At 33.1% G+C, this 21,026-nt stretch overlaps 1 protein-coding gene across 4 annotated transcripts in view; it reads left to right on the top strand.

Moving 5' to 3' along the window:
- The window catches only part of aPKC (protein kinase C iota type), a 146,673-nt gene that overhangs the window by 76,192 nt on the left and 49,455 nt on the right, over positions 1-21,026 (top strand). For all 4 annotated transcript variants that reach the window (XR_010558114.1, XM_065359787.1, XM_065359786.1 and 1 more), the window contains 6 exons: positions 9,483-9,655; positions 11,988-12,222; positions 12,382-12,562; positions 16,511-16,629; positions 16,741-16,910; positions 17,014-17,129. Coding sequence is in view for 3 of the 4 variants with exons in the window: in XM_065359787.1 (XP_065215859.1) it covers positions 9,483-9,655; positions 11,988-12,222; positions 12,382-12,562; positions 16,511-16,629; positions 16,741-16,910; positions 17,014-17,129 (994 nt within the window). In the remaining variant the exon portion in view is untranslated. The remainder of the gene's footprint in view (positions 1-9,482; positions 9,656-11,987; positions 12,223-12,381; positions 12,563-16,510; positions 16,630-16,740; positions 16,911-17,013; positions 17,130-21,026) is intronic.

Below are 21,026 nucleotides of genomic sequence, written 5' to 3'. Positions count from 1 at the left end.
TTGGTAGACTTCCTATAGGATCGCTAAAGTATGTACCTAGTTGAATCAGCTGACAGTTTGTTTTTTATGATAAATCAGCTGACTGTTATAATTAATAGTTCCAGTAAACTTCCTATAGGATCGCTAAAAGTATATGAAGTAAAACAGCTGACTGTTTGATAAATACAAGTAGTTTAGGTTAAACTTTATGTAAGATCGCTCAAGTATTTGTATTATTTGGTTTCCTTCCACTACACATTGATGCTAAGGAACACTAGTAAAAACATTATTTGGACCTCTTCAAGAAAATTTCGTCGATAACCATAAATTTAAAAATCCACTGAAAGCTTCACGGTGGCTGAAACCTCAAACACCGGTTTTCCGCCTCTATGGAGAACATATTTTTATATTATTCATAAGCCAAACAGAAATTTCAAAAACCTGTCAAATTTTGAAAAATGAAATGAAATTTGACACCATGATGATGCTTTATCGCAATCCAAAATTTTTGGGGTACCATTTGCAAAAGATTTCTCGATGCTTTCGAATCTCAAAAAACTGGAAACGAAAATTCGACCAAAAGTAGTGTAACGATTTTACATTCGGTATAGCTACGAGTAGATACATATACATATTTGGTCCATATGCATCGTTTAGCGTGGTAATGGTAAATGCCTTGTTAAACGCAAGTACTTTACGTGTATCGGTTGGAAGTATCGGTAAAAGAGCGTGCCAGCTTTCGGATGTGGGTGAGAAAGAGTAAATGTGAAGGTGGTTGAGGTGGGAGGGGGAGGCGGGCAAAAGTACGTTATAGACGAAGAAATGAGAGCAGGATTACATTTCGGAATATCGTTTTGAAGCTTTTATGTACTTTACATTCTTTCCAAACAGTGGGAATTTTCCTCGACATCAGGTTCGTTTCGTTTGAAATTACTAAAAACGGATTAAATGTAAGCCGAAGTGTATATTTATAATGGTGGGGTTTTGATATTCGAGAAAATGCTCGTCGGTGTTGTATATCCAAGGCGTAAAGACGAAGAGCCCTATGTAAAAGTGCGCTTTGCCCAGATCAACCCAGCCAGCCTGGTAAAAACAAATAGCTAATTTATACTCTCGTTCTTCTCTTCCTTCTCTATAATATAATCGCCGAGAAATTCTCAAGCGGTGTTTTCAAATAACCTTTGGAAACAATGTGGCGTTTTTTTTTTCGAGAATGAAAGAAATACGATCTGCATTGTTGAATACTTACTGCGATATAAAATGAGATGAGAGCATTCTCGCTTAGCAACCTATTGCTGTTCTCAATTCAGAGAAGCAAAAATGGTTATTTTTAGTTCTTGCGCTGAAAAAAAGAAACGAATACTCGATACGTTGATCTAAAGTAAGTATTAATGTGATAGTGATAGTTCAGTTATTTCTGTAGGATTGTTATATAGTACTGTTGTATGAGATTGGGTGTTGGTTTTGGGTGAGTTCTTGTACCAAATGATTACACAAGTGTACAACGGAAAAGGCTTATTCATGATTTAAAGCTGTATTCACAATGATAAATTAAGCTATCAATTAGCTTATATTTATAACATTTGTTGTTTTAAAGTTTTGATCACATTTTCTCGCCTCTGGTCACGAACCTACAGTGCATAGTTTTACCTACACCTTGTTTTGGTTCGTTGGCCTTCTCTCTACCTATACATACTGCAAATTTCCCTCATCTCGGAAAAAAATGTTTTCATTTTTAAACTGAGTATGCTTACTTACTTACTTTCTTTTTCTGAACCATTTTTCAGTTCTGAGGATTACTTCTTTTACATTTTCGTATTTTTCTTGGATTTTGTTTTCATTTTCGTATAATAGACAAACTTCTTTTTTGGTAATGGTATTGCAGCAAAAAAGGTAAAAAAAATCGCCCATATTGAACTCCTCTCTTCACTCTTTCCTTTGGATTTCTTCTCCAATGTTCTCCAAGCAAACACAGCACTTGTCTCCGTCATAACTGGGGATATACCCTGGTACATATTCTTCCAGCTCATCATTTCCAGGATATGATACTATGGTTGTTTCTTCAATCCATATCAGGGGCTCTGGGGCTGGTAAAGGAGTTTCGAGACCATCTTCTTGATGTTGTGCGATCATTCTGTTATGTTCGGCCCTTAACCTCGATTTCTCATCCCAAGGCACTCGGTCTGGGTGCCCTGTAATGGACCCCTTATCCACGGAGGTACCACTTGAGTACTCGTTGAATTTTTTTACATATTATTTATCTTCTTAAATTTAATTAAATCATGAACATTTTAAATACTTATCCAGAAATTTATATTGATGGGATCAGGGATGCCTTCTGTCAAAATCGCATAATTGTGAGACTAGGAAGTATTCGTTTGAAATTTGCCTCTATAATATTGCAATGGACTGTACACTTTTTTCTGTTTGTGTTGAAAAGTTGACTAAGAAACAATGTTCCACAACATTTAATGCTCTTTTTCAGGCACATATGTATTTGTTGAAAACTAAAAGTACGTTATGAATACTGACATAGCTCACATATTGTTGGTGTGCAACATTATAATGATATTCCACAATTAATTTGTACTAGAGGCATGTTTACCTAATTTAATATGTATGTATAACCCAGGCAGCTCTCTGGCCAATATGAAGTCCTGCCATGCTTTTCTTTTTGTTTTAGCAATTTTATTATTATTACTGTACTTACTTTCTACGTTTAAGTAGGTCCCATACCTGAATTTGTATTCTGCTGAGTTTTTATCTAGTTTGAATGCTGCCATCAGCGGTTGGTTCTCAACTTTCTTAATCTTCTCCAGATGCTCGTTCCAGAATAGGAGATGGAAATTTTTGACTCGGATTTCAGTTGTGTTTTCATTTGGTGAGCCATGTCGTCAAGGTTGGCGATCCCAATCATCAATTCTCCGGAGACACGTATCTTACATTGATTTAATCAATGGTATCTTAGAGTTGTGGAATTTTAGTGCTCTGAATTATGGTATCTTAGAGTTGTGGAATTTTAGTGCTCTGAATTATGGTATCTTAGAGTTGTGGAATTTTAGTGCTCTGAATTAATTATTCCATTGTTTTCTAGTCGTAAATTATCCTTTGGCTCTTCTCCGGAACATTCTCTCCAATCTCGAAGGCTATCAGCTGATGGTCTCTCAGTGATGTATTGTAGAGAGTTATTGTTATTGATAATGAAATCATTGAAGATTTTGTCCCTTTCTCCAGGCGCTTTACTGTTTCATGAAGGATGAATAGAAAAATCGCCCATGATGATCAATAGTTTTCCTTGATTTTTGGTGACCACTTACTTCAGACTGTTCAATCAAATAGTTTTAACGTACTAAATTCACTTGAAAGCCCTAGATGAGTAAATGTTCCAAGTTTTATAAAAATCAAAGCACTACAAAAAAAGTTACTTACTACATGTTGCTGGTGTTAGCGCCTGTATTTTGTCTTGTCAGGAGGCGATACATTCTTTGGAGAGGGTTGGGCCCTTTCACAATTAAGGCAGGAGTCCTTTTTCCACTTCATTCACGTATTTCAGTAAACCTTGCGTTTTTTTGCTTGTGGGTAATTCTCAGAAAAAAGGTCAATTTTGATGTGCATAATTTTGAAAAATAAAAATCATTTTTTTGGAAAATTTCAAGTGGGAATCATTTGTATAGGTGTCCCACATCCCTGTTCCAGTGTTGGCCTCAATTCAATCCCCCCCACTGTGGACCCCGGCCCCCCTAAAACAGCGATAATTAGGATTCGACCCTCATCGATGTGTAATATGTCGATTGATATGTTTTCGAGGTCGTAGAATTCGAATCTGGAGTTATTTTTTATGTAGAGGTGGAGGGGGAGGCGTGGGGAGGGGGAAAATGTCAAATTTTGCTTATATTATGGTGTAATAAGTCAATTTATGTTTTTCAGGCCGCAAAGTTCGAATCTGGACTTATTTTTATGGTAGGGGTAGAGGTGAGGTGTGGGAAGGGAGAAAATGTCAAATTTTGCTTGTTTTATCGTGTAATATGTCGACTAGCGCGATAAAAGTACAGCTGTCTGAAATTTGGCCAAGTCGAAGGACAAATGGGCGCTGGACAAGCCGAAGGACAATCTCAACGTTTTTTCGTTTCTAGCCTTGGTCAGTAAAAAATCATTTTGACTGACCAATTCAGTAATTTTTCACTGTTTTGCAGTAAAAAAAACTACTGCTTTAAAAAGGCAAAATGTATTAAAAATTCGATGGTCTGCTTTCTAATGAAGAAAAAAAAAAGACAAACATTAATTTTCGTCTATGGTTGAATGGGAAAAAATCAACAAACAAACAATCAAAAAACGTACTTTTTCGAATTTTACATTGGTCAATAGTAAGCAGTAATATGGTTGGTTATTACAAATAATTAATGATGGAGTTTCCTTTTTAGGTCATTTCATCATAACTTTGAAAAATGATTATCGATTCAAATTATCTTTAATAAAATATTTTTTGAAAATAATTACCTAAGGAGTATTTTTTAGGACATTCCAGAACCACGAGTTTTATGGGGATATTTGTGGGGCAGTCAGTGCACTTGCTTCTGGCTTCTCATTGACTGCTCACATGGATTGATTGTTTCTTATTCTGTAGACTATGGATATGTACATATTATAGCTAATTTATTGAATTATATTTATTTGCTCCTAATATCTTCAAATCTGATTTCAGAAGTGGTTTGGGTTCTTCTTATTTGGCTTCTTTTCTTGATTGAAGATTTCAAAAATACATATATACAGTTTACAAACTACACTGAAACCCTTATTGTATGTACAAAGATTTATAAAAAATAAAGCTGGAAAATGCCTTCCCAACCAGCTCTGACAAATTATTTACCTAATTTAGATATTTACAATATGGTATTAATATTTATTAATTAGGAAAAAATAACTCTTGCTTCTCCAGTTTTTACTACGTATTTATTAGTGCAAAGCTTTTCAAACACCAAGTGTTCATCATCAGGCTTAAATCACTAAATGTTGTCTTATTTTTCCCCAGACATAAGGCCAAAAGTCAAATGTGGATTTTTAAAATACCGATTAATAAAATATGCCAGCATCAAGCACACTTCATTTCGTTGCTTTTACCTTATTCATTATAATTCATACTTGTACATTGAGAAAATAACGTTCAGTCGATGGTAAAATAACTTAGTGTTATGAAAAAATAATAATAAAAATTCATTTTGAAAAGTTCAATGAAGAACTCCCTGACCAGTGTCGCGTGTCGCTGTAGGCGTAGCATACAGACTGCTCTCCTCGTGATCTCAGGAGGAGCAATACATATAATATAATAATGGATCAATCATTATGGCTGTTCTTTTGCGGAGAGCTTTAATTTAATTACAAAATACTTACTCACTCTATGAATCATTTCATATATAAGCAGAACTATTTTCATTGTTATAAAATTAAATTATGCCAATTATTAGATATTTGGCATAGAATCCTCATTGCCGGATTACCGAGTAGATTTCCTAAATATTGTCTTTAAATTATCTGCAGAAGCACTTTTCATTGCAATACCTAGATTTTATGTTGTTACCTATAAGTACTTTTATTTTTGGGCAATACTTGTTACGTCTGGGTTCGTCAATAAGTATGCATTCAAATTCGCATCATGATGAAACAGCAATCCGAATAGAACTCAGAGATAGTCGTGTGAGAAGGCAAAGGTCAAAGTTAGTGAAAAAAAAAAGTTACAAAGATGGATATATCTCAGCGGTAGAGAACACAAAGTATAAAAAACTTTTAGATATTAAGTACACAGTTTTGCCATTTTCATCTTATTAAGTACACGAAAAAGCTTGTAGAATGGTACGGTTTTAATTAATAATTTATTACGGCTTTCACTTTCGCGTGTCTTTGGCTCGACAACTACTACGACGTCGACGTCTATGTTGAGCATTGCTTTTGCGCGCCGCGCCGTATCGTCGTTACCGCCCTTCTTTGTTGCCCTTTACCTTACCTTTGCCAAGTACGAGCAAGAGGCAGGAAGCGGGGTTGCAAAACCGTACTACGTTTTTGCAAATCAGCTGGAATGTGTCGAGCTGCTCTTCTACTCTGTGTGAGCACCGGCGAAAACGTTATTTTTGTTGGATGATGAAACCAAGTTTATCTGCCCGATGGCAGTGGACAAATTCAATAAGGTTTAATCGCGTTTCGCGATTATTAAAAACTGACCGTGATTACGAGTGGTATGAAATATGACGGTTGAGATGGAAAAAGGGTGGTGATTTTCATATGCGAATGGGTTATTCGGAAAAGTAGGTACTAGATTGAGTGTGTGAATTCATGAGGATTCGATGATTGTGGTGAGCTGTGAATAATAAAACGATCTCTTTTATAAATGAATACTACTACAAATACTTACTATTTTAAACTTACGTATTAATTAATTAAAATCCACTCCAATATTGTGCATCTCTATAGAAACTGCATACTCACTTGAGTGAATATCACAATTCTGGATTCACATGGGGTGAAACGAGTAGTAACCATTACCAATTCTAGAAGTGACACTCACTATCAGTTATAGTCTGAATGAGGCTGGGGCTTTCTGAAGCACTCGATGACCTTGTGCATAAGAATATCATATTACATATTTCCCTCTCTCCTGAGCTCACCCTTCGTCTGTTTTACTTGACCGTGCAACATCTACCTCCTCCTTGAAAATTCAAGTGTCTTCACTTAATTATAACAAAATTTCAAACTCAAGATCATACTTGAGTAGGTAGGGTACCGATAATTCCGAAAAAAATTTGAATTGAGACTGGTGCATACATAATTAGATACTGACGAATTACCCCAAAAAAATCTTATATGTAGGTATTGTATATTTTCCCCTCAATTTTCACATTCTTATTTTTTGAAGTATTTTCAAAAATTCCTTACATAGTTCTTCTAGTCCTTCTCACTGTCTTTACTCATTCACCATACTCTTTACTTTTCCCTCAGTTATTACCTCAATCGTAGCACCACTCCCTGTACCTCTCATCTTAATCTTATACATATGTTTCTATTAGAATTAGTCCAATTGTAATTGTGAGTATCACCAGCCAAGTCAGGTACAGTATTCTTCTAAATAGAAATAGTCACTTACAAATAAATAAATAAAAAAAACGAACAAGATTGTTATCAATATGCTTAGGGAATTAATTGCCATCGTTATCTGTGTGTTATCACATTGGATAATTTACTCAAAGCGCAGAAGCGAACCATCTGTGTTATAATGAAAACTCGTTACAGATTTTAACAATTATTTTGCGAAAAAAAAAAGGTTCATTGATCTTTCTTTTAAACAACTGATAAAAAAATCACATTATCACAACAGTGCTGCTACTATTTCGAACTCGAAGAAATTTTCATTTTATTTTCCATAGATAATTAATGTCCGTCCAGTGTAAAATGAACAAACTGAGACGAAACATAATTATCTATGTTCTATAAAATGTGTATCTACTCGATGATAAAAAAAAATCACAACTGCTGCTGCTTTTGCTTTGAATGATATTTTTCTTCCATAGATAATTAATGTCCGTCCAGTGCAAAATAGACAAACTGAGACGAAACATAATTATCTATGTTAAAAATTTTTTTGTACTTTAACTAAAGCAAGCAGCCAAACGAGAGACGACTAAAGAACTAATACTAAAAATCAATCTGCAATAACTTGGTTTGGAATAAATTGAGAACAATAGGTACCTATTCAAGGAGGAGACATTTTTTAAAAAAACACAATGATTATTGTGATAATTGGCTAGCACACCAGTATTTCTTGAGTAAAAAAAAATTATTAACAACATTCTTAGTATTCCTGATAACCTTACATATTTAATTTAAAAAATTTTCTCATCATTTCAACTTTTTTATCATCATTTAAAGTTCATCAATGTGTATTCACATTTCTACCATAATTTCAATTTCTTTCTAGTATCTCCACTATGTGAAGTTTTGGTAGTTTCTTTGTTGATCTTCATTTATCATTCAAACCAATTTTTTTCTAATTTTTTTGCGAGTAATGTATTTTTTTCAATCTGCGTACATGTAAGTATTAATTCTTCAGATAATTTTCTTCGGAATGGTATTTCAATTAGATAGTTTTCATTCGATATTTTCTTTATAATTTTATAAGGCCCATTATATTTGTTGTAAAATTTCCCTTGTTTCAAAGGGTTTGCAACTAATGCGAGTTCATTTTCTTTATGTATTCGATGTTTTCTCTGTCTTTATCGTAGTTCTTTTTCTGTTTTTATCCTGGGATTTTTCAGTCAATTTAGGAATTTTTTCTCTTATTCCTAGCAGATTTTTTTATGTTTCCCATTCTATAAATTGATTCATTATCGTCGAAAATTTTGTTGTTAAAAGACAGATTTAGGTTTTTTCCAAATATTAAAAAATATGGACCTCAGTCCTTCCAGACTTTCAATAGGACAGGTGTTGTATATAAAATATCGCATAACCAGGTTCTTGGATTTTCAGCTACATATGAGTTTAATGTTCTACATAGAGTCTGGTTCATTCTTTCTACGCCTCCTTGCGTTTGAGGTGAATATGCTGTACTACATATGATAGAGATTTATTCCCAATTTTTTACAGGCTTCTTTCAATTTTTAAAATAATAAATAATTTAAATTAAAAAAAAAATAATAAGTACAATAATAATAAATAAATATTTTAAAAAATACAAAAATAAACAAGAAATAATATATACAAAAAACATTAATACACCAAGATTTCCGGTTTACGAGGACGCAAGCGAACCGGAAACACCTCTGCCTCTAAAAACGGAGAATAATCTTGTAAAATTCTTTTTTCACTCAAAATTTTTTTCTCTACAACTTGAAATTTTTTTCATTAAAATCTTACTTGCAGTTCCAATTTCATTGATAAGCTCATTTCGAGTATTCTCTGTCACAATTTCATTGATAGGCTTATTTCAAGTATTCTCTGTCACAATTTCATTGATAGGCTCATTTTGAGTATAATCTGTTACTACACTGGTGATGTCATTTTTTAATTGCTTTTCATGCTTTACCATTAGGATGCCATTTTCTGAATGTCTATGTATGTGTATGTATGTTTTTAGTGTAGGTACCTAATTAGTAATTACATGGGGATTCGTTTGTCGTTGTTCTGGGCACCTGTAAAATAAAAATTCATGTAAGTTGATCTGCGTGGGTTGGGTACTTTGATGAGTGCTTTAATTTTTTTGAGAACGTTGTCCATTACTTCCTAAGCGTGAAGTTTCTTTAGGTACTTCATACTATTATCTTTGAGGCTGTTGAGCCCCCCCCCCGCTTGGAGTAAGTAAACTGGCGCAAAACTCTTTCCATTCCGTTTGATTTGGTGTAAAAATCTACAAATGTCATGGGATCGTACAGTGGAAAATGAACCATTAAGTACCGATCAGCGAGATACGACGTACTTGTAAATGTATTTACTATTGACATGTTTTTGATTATTTATTATAGGCGACGAAAACCTCGAACCAGGAGCTCAACGTCAGTACTCGTTGGACGATTTCGAATTAATCAAAGTCATCGGACGAGGCAGCTACGCGAAAGTTTTAATGGTCGAATTAAGAAGAACACATCGGATTTACGCGATGAAAGTGATAAAAAAAGCATTAGTGACCGACGACGAGGTAGGTGAAATTTTTATTTCATCATTTAGCTATTCCTACCCACCGAGTTTATCCTTCTATACGTGTAGCATTCCAGCTTTAACGAATTTTCATATCTGGCTGCACAATTCACCTGTATATAGGGCTATTTTCTCTGCGTGGATTTTTCCGACCACAAAATAAAAATTGGCTAAAAAAAATTCTGGCCGTATTGTCGATAAAAGGTGTGTAATTGTTGCGTCGTTTAGAGGTTTCGAAGGTGGTAGGACGTGGGTTTTATGACGTCATCGAGTTGTATAATGCCGATGGTGTCTGTATCCCTATAGCTTTTTCAACCTTAATCCGCAAAAACGATGTTGTTTTCTCGCCTGCTGTACGAGAATTCGCTCAGATTATGGAAAAATTACCCAAGAGATTTGCATTCATCACGTACCACGTATATATCGTACCTATAGTACCTATCTGCCTACTTACTACTTGTATAGTGTACTCAAGTGCTGATGTTTCCTCAGGTGCATGAAAGATTATTGTTTGATGATGAGGTACATGTTGTATGCAAAATGTACAAAATTATGTATCGTGTGTGGCTGAAATCGGTGGTATTAGATGTGTGTGTGTTGTGCTGCATAACTTTTTGTCATTTTTTAGGCGTTAGTTGTGAATCTTTGAGGAAAAAAATGTTACTCGTACATATAACCTTCATTGGAAGGGAATTCAAAAAAAAAAATAACAAGTACTTCAAACATTGACGTCTTAAAAATATTCCAGTCCAAAGTGCTACGTAAAATTTAATGATCCATCGTATGTTCGAAATGAAACTTTATGTAATTATTTCATTATCAGTACAGTTGAAAAAAAAAAAAAAAAAAAAAAAAACTGTCTAACCATCCAAATAATTTAATTTTATTCTTGAATTACGTATGAATTAATGAATCCTAATGATATTTATAAAGAACAAATAGATATCACATATCTAAGTGATCAAAAATCTAGATTTTTCTAACAATTTTAGAGGTTTAAAATCCTCGATCTCTTGCATTTTTTTTCTTTTTTTTTTTTTGGCTTCCACCTCTCAAATTTACTGGTTTTTATGAGAGAAAAAAGTCTCCAACTTGAAGTCAAGTCATGTCGAGAAGTCCCCTCAAGTTGAAGAATTGCATCAGAATTATTCTGAAATATGATCATCTTTTCAGAAAAAAAATCTCCCCGGCCCTTCCGGTTATTTTGATTCGTTTGTGTTGAGCGCTATAATATCGAAAAAAAATTGAAGTCTGCAAAAATTTTTGAAAATTATTTCATCCAAAATAGTTTTGTGAGACCGAGAGAGGCTTTTGCTTAAAACAGGAATTATTTAAATAAATGCTCACTCAAAAATAATTTTGTTTGGAAAAATTTCAGTTTTTGATTGTTTTTAACATTGGGAGGGAAAGGGAGGGGTTCTCGACCAAACTTTTTTTGTGGAGAAGAAATCAAAAAATTTCAGGGAGTGTGACTGTGCAAAAGTTTGTGATTTTTTTATTAAAGCATTAGAAAGTGTACAGTTTTAGGAACTGGAATAATTTTCATTGAAAAAAATGAATTCGTGCAAAATTGTGAGTTTCAAATTATACGTACTCATATGTATGGTAATTGATAACATTTTCTGAATTTCTTAAAACTTGCCCCTCGCTTCGCATTTTTTTAAATCAACAACTCTGCTGAATTTATCAATGGAAATAAGCATATCATGGATTTTCCGGAAATTAGGCAAAAATATAATTTTTTGACCAGAGTCTTGGAAAATGAGACTAACGAAAAAGTGTGTTGTTTGAAAAAATCATGATTTTATAAAAAGATTCAAAAATTTGCCATAATGACAGTTTTTTTCTTCAAGTTTTCAAACTTCTCAAAAATCAAAAATTGAATCTTCGAGTCTTGAAATTTTGATTACTGGCGTTTTACGAATAATGCTCTTTCGATCTAGCTTAGTCTGGTTTAAATTGGACTGTGTCAATTTGAGTGAATTTTCAGCCACCAAAATCACTTCTCTCGGTTTTGAAAATTTTCCAACTATCAAGGTCAAAGTTGGCAAATGACAATTTTCTTTTTCCTTTTTTATTGTGCTGAGTTACCGTGTTTTGAATTTTACCAACATTCAAGCGATGATGTCCATTACAACGAGTTTCGTGTTGAAATTACGTACCAGCTGAAGGATTACTTCCTTCTTCCCTTCCCCTGTTTTCCTTGTATTTATATTCCAACTTGCTACGTTTTCCTCGAAAAACATTCGTTTAGAACTGTTCATGAAGAAATATGTCTACGTGGTTGATTTTTCATTTGTAATGCTACACGATGTGTTTTTTTTCCTTAACAGGATATCGATTGGGTGCAAACGGAAAAACACGTTTTTGAAACGGCCTCGAATCATCCATTCCTTGTGGGACTGCATTCGTGTTTCCAGACACCGAGTCGACTGTTTTTTGTGATAGAATTCGTTCGAGGTGGTGACCTTATGTTTCATATGCAACGTCAGAAAAGACTACCCGAAGGACACGCTAGATTTTATGCCGCTGAAATCAGCTTGGCTCTGCATTTCCTTCACGATAAAGGTAAAATATTGCTTATTCGATTATAATTTTCAACGTTCGGTTTGAAATACGAGTACGATAGTTGGTGGAGGTTTTTTTTCGCTGAATTTCTATTTAGATCAGCCTAAGCCTAACGTAAGCGTTATTTCATTCTAACTTTGTTCTTCTTTTCTATCGCAGGAATAATTTACCGTGATTTGAAACTCGATAACGTGCTGCTAGACCACGAAGGGCATATTAAATTAACCGATTACGGTATGTGCAAAGAGGGTATAAGACAAGGAGATACCACGTCTACGTTCTGCGGTACGCCCAATTATATCGCGCCGGAAATTCTACGAGGAGAAGAATACGGATTTAGGTAAATTCCGCGTGAAAATACGAAGCACACCTATGGTATTGGTAACTGTGGCGTGATACTGGCTGCGAAAATTGCGTAGTATAGCGACGTGTAAAATGTACTTTAACTGTTTGCTAAAAACAGACTGGCTTTTTACGGAAGTGTCCAGTTGTACGATGTCTACTTTGGTTTGAAGATCCGGTCAAAAGCTGGTACGGAAACGAACACATCAAGAGGGTATTCTCTATGTGGCCGTTTTCGTCTACTGCTGGTGACCGGATTCGAAGGGTGTAACTTTTCGTAGATTCAGAGATCCGGCTTGTAAATATGCCTTTTGGAAAGATTTATCGTTGTGGTTCTCCGGAGTTGTTGATTGTTGTGGAAAGTACCTACATAGATGATGGGATTTGTTGCGAACGCGTTAGAAAATGCGAGAGGCAGGGGAACGATGGTTTTTTGGAAAATTGATCGACGGTGAAGAAAATTTTCTGATATTTGTGCTCTGTTCTACGAGTATTTGGAGAATCGTGGGTTACAAATTGATTAGGTGTCGTTTTTTGTGACATTCGAGTGAAGATTAGAAAGTTCACTCGAAGGTTTTAGCGAAGGAATTTAGAAATAATGTCTGAGCGTTAGAAATTGTTGAAAGATGAGACTCCATTCGGAAAAATTGATGGTACTGACTAGAAATATAGCTGTGGCTTTGAAAGTTTGGTCGACATTCTAACTTTAAATGGAAAAGTTTAATGCAGGGAAGGAAACAGAGGGATGGACTTGACGAATGAATTGTATTTGTTTAATCGATCTCTGTATTTTCATATAAATAGGCTAATATTCTAACTTCGTGCGAATTAATTTTTTTTTTTAAATCATTAGAAGCTGAAAGTTTTAATTTGAGAATGTTCCGTCGTTTTTTTCGGTCGTTGAAGAATTTTATCTAAATTAATGTTTCAACAATTCGTTCTGTTTTATTGCACGAATTCATTTTTGAAATTGTTGGTTTGTGCTCGTTTGCTCGAATGATTTTTTTTTTGTATTTGTTGTAATGAGTTTCAGTTTATTTTTTTTGTTTTCGTTTTTTGTTTTTTTTTGTTTTTTTTAATGAATTGAGAAAAAAAATAAAATGACCGGAGGTTAAATCAAGTTTAAAAACTGACTTATTCTTGAAAATATCTTAGGAAAATTACGACCTGAGCGGGCTGTAGAAATGGTCAAGCTTGGAAATTCTAGTTGAAAAGACGAATTGGTCACTAGTTCGAGTAAAAAATGAAAATATCAAAAACCACGATAAGAAAAACTATTCAATCTAAAATAAATACTTTTCAATAAAGGAAAATTATTAATAGTTCTATTTTTACATTTTTCATTTTTTTAAATTCATTTTTCGATTTTCATCTGCAAGAAATTATTTGCTAAAGTTATGTTTCGTCAAGTAAAATGAAGCAGTGATGTGAATTTTTGAACATTTCACAATTGAAGAGCTTGGGGTAGAAACAGGTCAGCTGTATTTTTCATTTTTTGTAGAAAATCGAGAAAAAAATATTCATCTTCGTTTTCTATAACTTTGAATGAAATTTGGCATGAAGGTACTCCCCTCCATGCCGGATTTCATTCCGAGCTTAAGCTATCAAAAACTTGAAACGCGTAAGTTTTTTTCTCGATTTTCCACAAAAAATGAAAAATACAGCTGACTCGTTTTTACCTCAAACTCTTCAACATTTTTAGTGTAAGTAGCATTAAGATTATAAAATTTGAGATTATGCCTTCGTTTGGGAATTCGATTGGAAAATTCGCCCATAGACCGTAAAGAAAAATCGTCGGCTTATGTTTCTCTAATAAACTTCATTTTTTGAAATTAATTAAGTATTTGAATTCGTCTTAAGATGAACTGTTGTTCTTTATCCCTGAAAATTTGATTTTTCAAAAATTCTATCGGTCTATCCTCCTTTTCTTGAAATTATTCATGTATTTTTTACTTTTATTTGGAAATTTTAGGAATGTTTATGAGAAATTGAAGATCTTTAAAATTGAACTTTGTTGTACATTTGAATTTTCGTTTATACAATTTTTTGAGAGGCGGGAGGGGAGTTGGCAACATTAAACAGAAATAAATATTAAAATAATTTTAATATCCAGTCCATAGTTGTGATTGAAATAAATTCATCGAGTTAGCCTATTTATTTGAACTAGGACTAGTCTAGATGGATAAGGTCCAAAACTTCATTATAGATTTATTTTTTCTTTATCTTCATGAAATTTATTCAAGTCGTCAAACTGATATTAATTTAAATCTCTCCCAAGTATAGTTTATCTATGTTATTTATACGTGATCTCTGGTGTATTTTATTCTGTTTGTACGGAGGAGATAAAAAGTTGAAGAGGTCTAAAAATAGTTACAGGCCAGATTTTCTTGTCATTCTAGAGAAATGTTCGACATTTTGACTCATGTCAGATTTTTTGAATTGATCAGATTTGCATTTAAAAACATTGATGTGGATTTTTTCCCTTTTTTTCTAATGAAAGAATATGAAATCTGAAATTCTTCAACTACCTATCTAATAAAATACTAAAAAAAATAATATGACTAAAGCTCAATACCTACCTACACATTTTGTTTAAAAATCCAAACTGCATAATTTTTCTTATTCAATTTTGTCAGACTAATGAGTATTTGAATGGAAGAAAATGTCTTGTTTTAGATTATACCTTGTGCAGTTGTTTTTTCATCAACTCTTTATTTGTTTTAGTGCAAATCCACTCAACTTATTTTTCTTATGATCTTTTGTGCGCTTTTATTATGAATTTTAATAGCTTTTTATGAGGTAATTTCGTCATTTTGGTGAACCATTTAAAATTTGAATTTTTTTAATTTGGTTACTTTCTTCAAATTTAGATTACTTTCATTTTCATTTACTTGTTTCTTGTGTTTCGTGTGTTTCATGCAAATTAGAATTCAGTTATGTATGTACATTAAGGTAGAAAACTACGTAGGTAATTGTTTGTCTATTTGGAAAATAATCTTACTCGTGATTGTTTTTAGTTCCATTTCGTTTGTTATTTTGTTTGGTTTTTTTTTTCGTAAATTTGCCGAATTAATTTACTTTTTTTCCTCTATCCAGTCGTGAACATCTACCTATTTTTTTTTTTTTTTTTGTCACATATTATCTTGGTTTCGTGATTTTTTACATTTCATGTGCGTAAATTTGCCCAAATGGTCTTGAAACCATTCGTCATCGGGAACTTTTTCCTTTCTTGGTACTTAAATTTCCTATATTTATTTTTCGGTAACAGAAACGAACAGAGACAAAACGATTAACGTGTAGTTCGAAGTACAAAATAACATGTACTAGTCTCGAGCAGGCACAAAACACGAGAAATTTACGATCCATCAGGAAAAATAGAAAGCCTATTTGTCGTACAAGGCTGAAGAGTAGACAGAGAAGTGGAGAAAAAACCTATCGCTGTGTTTTCTGAAAAAACACACCAAAAACGAGATACGTCTTAGAGGATATTTATTTTAGCAAATTCTTTCGTTTGCTGTTCTCTTTCTATCTTGTAACTGCGTGTTGTGTGTTTTTTTTTGCATTTGACATAAATCATCGACATTTTCTGAAGCAGCCGGAAAGTGGCTTGGTTTTAATTGTCGTTTCATCGGGTAATTTGTGTATCTAGTTTTTACGACAGCTTCGGAGAAATATCTGGGCGAAGTTGGGTTGATAGTGTTGATCGAAGTTGAGAAAAGTTACACCCGTTGGAAATTTTTCGCGATGAATAGACCATCATCCGAGTATTTTTCTATTTCCGATGTAATATTATTTTGCAGTATTCGCCTATTTATCATGTCATGGTGCGTTTTGACGTATTTTTCACTCGATTTGACGCGTATTTGATAGATGAGCTGGATTGTCATTCGAATGGGTACCGTACGAATATGTTGGTATTTATTGGTGGTATTTTATTACGTTTCAGTGTCGATTGGTGGGCGTTGGGTGTACTATTGTATGAAATGTTAGCTGGCCGAAGTCCGTTTGATATTGGAAATGCTTCCGAAAATCCTGATCAAAATACCGAAGATTACTTATTCCAAAGTACGTTGAAATAAGATGATTAATTACATATTTACGTACCTTAAGTTGTGTAATTTTTTCGATTCGATATGATTGAAGAGTTTATTTCTAATTTTATTTTCAATTTCGCAGTAATACTCGATAGACCAATAAGAATTCCGAGATCATTATCGGTTAAAGCGTCAACTGTGTTGAAAGGATTCTTAAACAAGAACCCAGAAGAACGATTGGGATGTAATGCTGAACTAGGTTTCCGTGAAATCTACGATCATCTGTTCTTCAAACTCATCGATTGGGAATTGGTAAACGAAATAATTATGTCTATTCAATTTTTTGTTAGAAATATTCGCTGTATTTTCATCGAATGGGAGAATTAATTTTTGGTGTTTTATGTTCTTTGAATAGTTACAAAGTAAACAAGTTCCACCACCTTATAGACCCAGACTCGAATGTGATAGAGATTTAGCCAATTTCCCACCTGAGTTCACCGACGAACCTGTTCAACTCACGCCTGATGATGAGTACGTATTCGTATTGCGTAGTTTTTGTTTTTATATTCTAATATGTCACTTGATTGGGATTAATTATCGTGTGTATATTGTGTCTATATTATGTGTAATGTGTATACATTTTTTACTTGCGTTAATAATGATCACAAGTTTTATGAAATGATGAAATTTTCGATTTGATCGATCATTTTGCTACTACGATAAAGTTGTACCTACTACATAATTTTCAGCTGATCTTTGGGAATTGGGATTATTTTGATTCAATCCATTTTTTTTTCAATATCCAGTAATTTGGGTCAAACGGCAACAGTCGACCTTTTACATGAGTGTACACGTTATCAGTCGTGTTTTTTAAATTATTGTAATGAAAATTGAATTAGTTGAATTTTTAAAAACCAGAGTTGAACGAATGATCCATGGATGTATTTTATTGAACACCATCCCACAATGTGAGTCTAACTCTAGACTCGTGTCAATTTTTTGGTATAGCCAAGTCTATCTTAAATCTTTATCCTGCGCAAATGAGAAAAATTAAACCGAATAGGTATACTTTTCTGTGATCAACTGAAAACGTTGTGAGACGTTCGGATTCCTGCGTTTTCCTTTGGGAAAAAATATTTTTTGTTGTAGAAACGATGCCTCGGTAATAATATTTATTCTCAATTGTTGGAAGGCATTTTTGGAAGTTCTTCCATCAGAAATCTATTTTCCTTAATATTTTATTTTGGAAAAAGTTGAGATGATTTCGCATTCTCTTGCTATATGTATTTCATCTGTGCCTACTTTTATGGTATGTGCAATTATTGTGAAGCATTCGGTAAACTTGCTTAGCAAAATAAAAAATTTAAAAGAAAACTATTATCTACGCAAGTACCTACTTCCTACATCAACGAAATTTCATGGAAAATTCCTTTAAAAAAAAAGAGGAAACAGAAGACAAATAAATGTCTACTTACTATGGTTAGAGCAGATGAAGGACTGAATTTTAAAAATTGTCGAAATTTTAACTTACGTACAGGTCCTTTTTCTTTATTTTTAAAATTTCTAAAACCAAATAAAATTGTTAAAAAATCAAAAAATGAAAGCAATGAAAAAAATAAGGAAAATAATAATATACATTTTTTGCATAAATAACTAGGAATAATTTTTTTAAATGAATAATTAAAAACACTAAGATGAACCTTTAAAATTTAACGAAAAAAAAGTTATTTCTTTTTATGTCAGTATCTGATCAGTTACCATCAGATAGAAGTATGAAACTTACGTTATTCGCAGAATCAGTTATTTCACTGTTATAGAAATCAAATTAAAATTGCTTACAAAAATCATAAAATATTAGGCCTATAAAAAAAGAAATTATTGGTTTTGATCAAAATAATCTATACTCGCTGTACATTCTTCATAAAGTTAATAATCTGCAAACAAATTTTTTAAATCGATAAAAAAGAAAAAATTATAATATTCATCTCATTTTATAATACTTTGAGCAGTCCTTTCATAGTCGATGATACCGGCTTGAAACTAGGTAATGTGATTGAGAAGAAAAGTACGAGTTACAACAACATTGGAAACAAAAATACTGGTGCGATTTCTATCAGGACTTCAGAACATAGAAATAAACTGAAAACTTTAGAATAGGTATTTCGAAATTGGTTGGAAAAATTAAATCGAGTGCAAGTAAACATTTTTCAATCAATTAAAAAAAAAAAGTAAAAAACTGAAAGCATTTAACGATAGGTACACTCTAAATTAGGATCTGTATTCTGTATAGATGATTTTCTTTGTTTCCTATCGACTTGAAATAGGTACCTTTTTTGTGCTTCATTCAATTTTTTTAGAGTGTAATTATCATGATCAGCAAGATTCTTTTTTACCATTATTTCTCAGCATTTACCATTGAATTTATAAAGTTGTGAAAACTGAATCAAATAAATGAAAAAAAAAGATTTTAAAAAAGACTTATTACGTCAGAATTTATTCCAATCATAAAATAGTAAATATTTTGTTTGAAGAAAATTGTTTCAATTTTTAGGGTAAAAAATGAATGTTTCAATTGAGAAACCCTTGAAAGAAATAATAAATCGGAAACATTACGAATTTTAGAACAATTGTGTATGAACTTGAATCACGATTACAAATATGAATTTTAAAACTAATTCCTTAGTACATAATTATTTTAAATTAATGTTGCATTTTTAAAACTTTAAGGTTTTTTTTTGGAAATTCGACTCCTACTTTTTTTTCTTTAATTTTTTTAATTTTTTTTAATTTAACAAGGTTTATTACAATCTTAAGGAGACCTTAAATAAGTAATATTTCTGACTTTAAACAAGTTGGTTACATGACATGTGCAGGGTTCTCTCCAGTGAGAGTATACTCTGCTATTTACTCCTACTTGAGCTTACATTTATTCGAGTTTTACGTAATTTAACCCCCATTATCGTCCCTTCCCCGTACCCAACACGACCATAAATTTCTCGTCTCTGATTGATCCAATTTTATAGTATAATTAATTGAAATTTTTTTCAGTTCAGCGTATTTTTTCAATTTTTTGCTCATAGACAACAACATTCTTATTAGTTATTATTTACGTATCGCAAATAATTATTTATTTTAAAATTCATTTCGAGTTTGCTCTCATTGTAATAAAATATATTACCACAACAAATAAGACCTCGTACACAACAATGTCGTTCACATCTCGAACACCGCAGCAGGAATTCCACAATTACGAGTAAAATTAATTATCAACCCCCTTTTACTTCTTCCAACGTACTCCCAACAACTCTTCATCTTGAAATAAAACTCGATAAAGGGTGAAAACTGCAGGTTTACGTGAAATTCACGCCTGGTTAAAACAACAAGCTCTCATTTAGGGGAGGAAAAATAGTTGAAAACCGAGTCACCAACAAATAGGTGCTTGCCTATGCATTGCCTACACCTACCTACTACGTGAGTGAAAAGAAACATCGTCGGCGTTCAACTCTTTCCAATGGATAAACAGGGGTATAGAAGGGGCCCGCCGACATCCGACAACGTGTACGTTTTATAGTATTATTTTACACGTTGTTTAATCGTCGTCGTCGTCGTCGTCGTAATGTCGTTAAAACAAAACGCGGTAAAAGAAAAATTACTCTAGAACAATACAAATTGTACCTTTGCTCGTTTGGGGTAATTTTTTTCAAACTGGCATCTCGTTGAAATGAAACCCATCCGAGATGTGGAAGAAAAGCAGCTAGAAGCTGGAGCAAAAATGGGGGAAAATCCTCGAGTAACTGGTGGAAACCTTATCCTTGTCCCTTGTTGCGAAAAAATGAAAAACGTAGCGAAGGAAGAAGAGGTAGGGGAGGAGGAAGATTTTCATTCTGAAGTAGACTCACGATAAAAGTAGGAATTGGTGGACGATCCCTTTTCACTCGTATGTGAAAGTGGTCTGATGGTTGGAGCGTATTTAAAACTATGTTATAATGAGACGATGAAAGACGAAAAAGAAAAAAAAGCTAGTTTGTTTTTACTGCCTACCTAGATGCTTGGTTCAAATTAAAAGAGGTGTGGGAGAGTGAACCCTCAGTTGACTTTTTTCCTGGTCGCATTCTTTACTTTTTCCTTGTTTTGTCGGGGTTTTCGAGAGACGAGATGGAATTGGATAGAATTTCATTAGTTTGGAGAATTTTTAATTTATCTTGGTTTGTTATTGTTTACGATTTCAGTGTTGGACGAAATATGCCACTTTGCTTTGTGTAGAAGAATAATACAATATTTAATCTTGAAGTAATATTGATTTTTTCAATGTTATTCTCATTTTCATACAAAGGGTAGATCTCCTTTTTTTGTAATTGCATTACAGTAAAAATTCAGAAAATCACCTTTAGAAAACGACACTTCCTCTTACAGAGAGGTGAAAAATAG

This window comes from Planococcus citri, chromosome 4 (genome assembly GCF_950023065.1).
Source record: "Planococcus citri chromosome 4, ihPlaCitr1.1, whole genome shotgun sequence".
NCBI classification, from domain to species: domain Eukaryota; kingdom Metazoa; phylum Arthropoda; class Insecta; order Hemiptera; family Pseudococcidae; genus Planococcus; species Planococcus citri.
The sequence above is the reverse complement of the archived record's forward strand: the minus strand, read 5'-3'. Positions and strand labels throughout refer to the sequence as shown.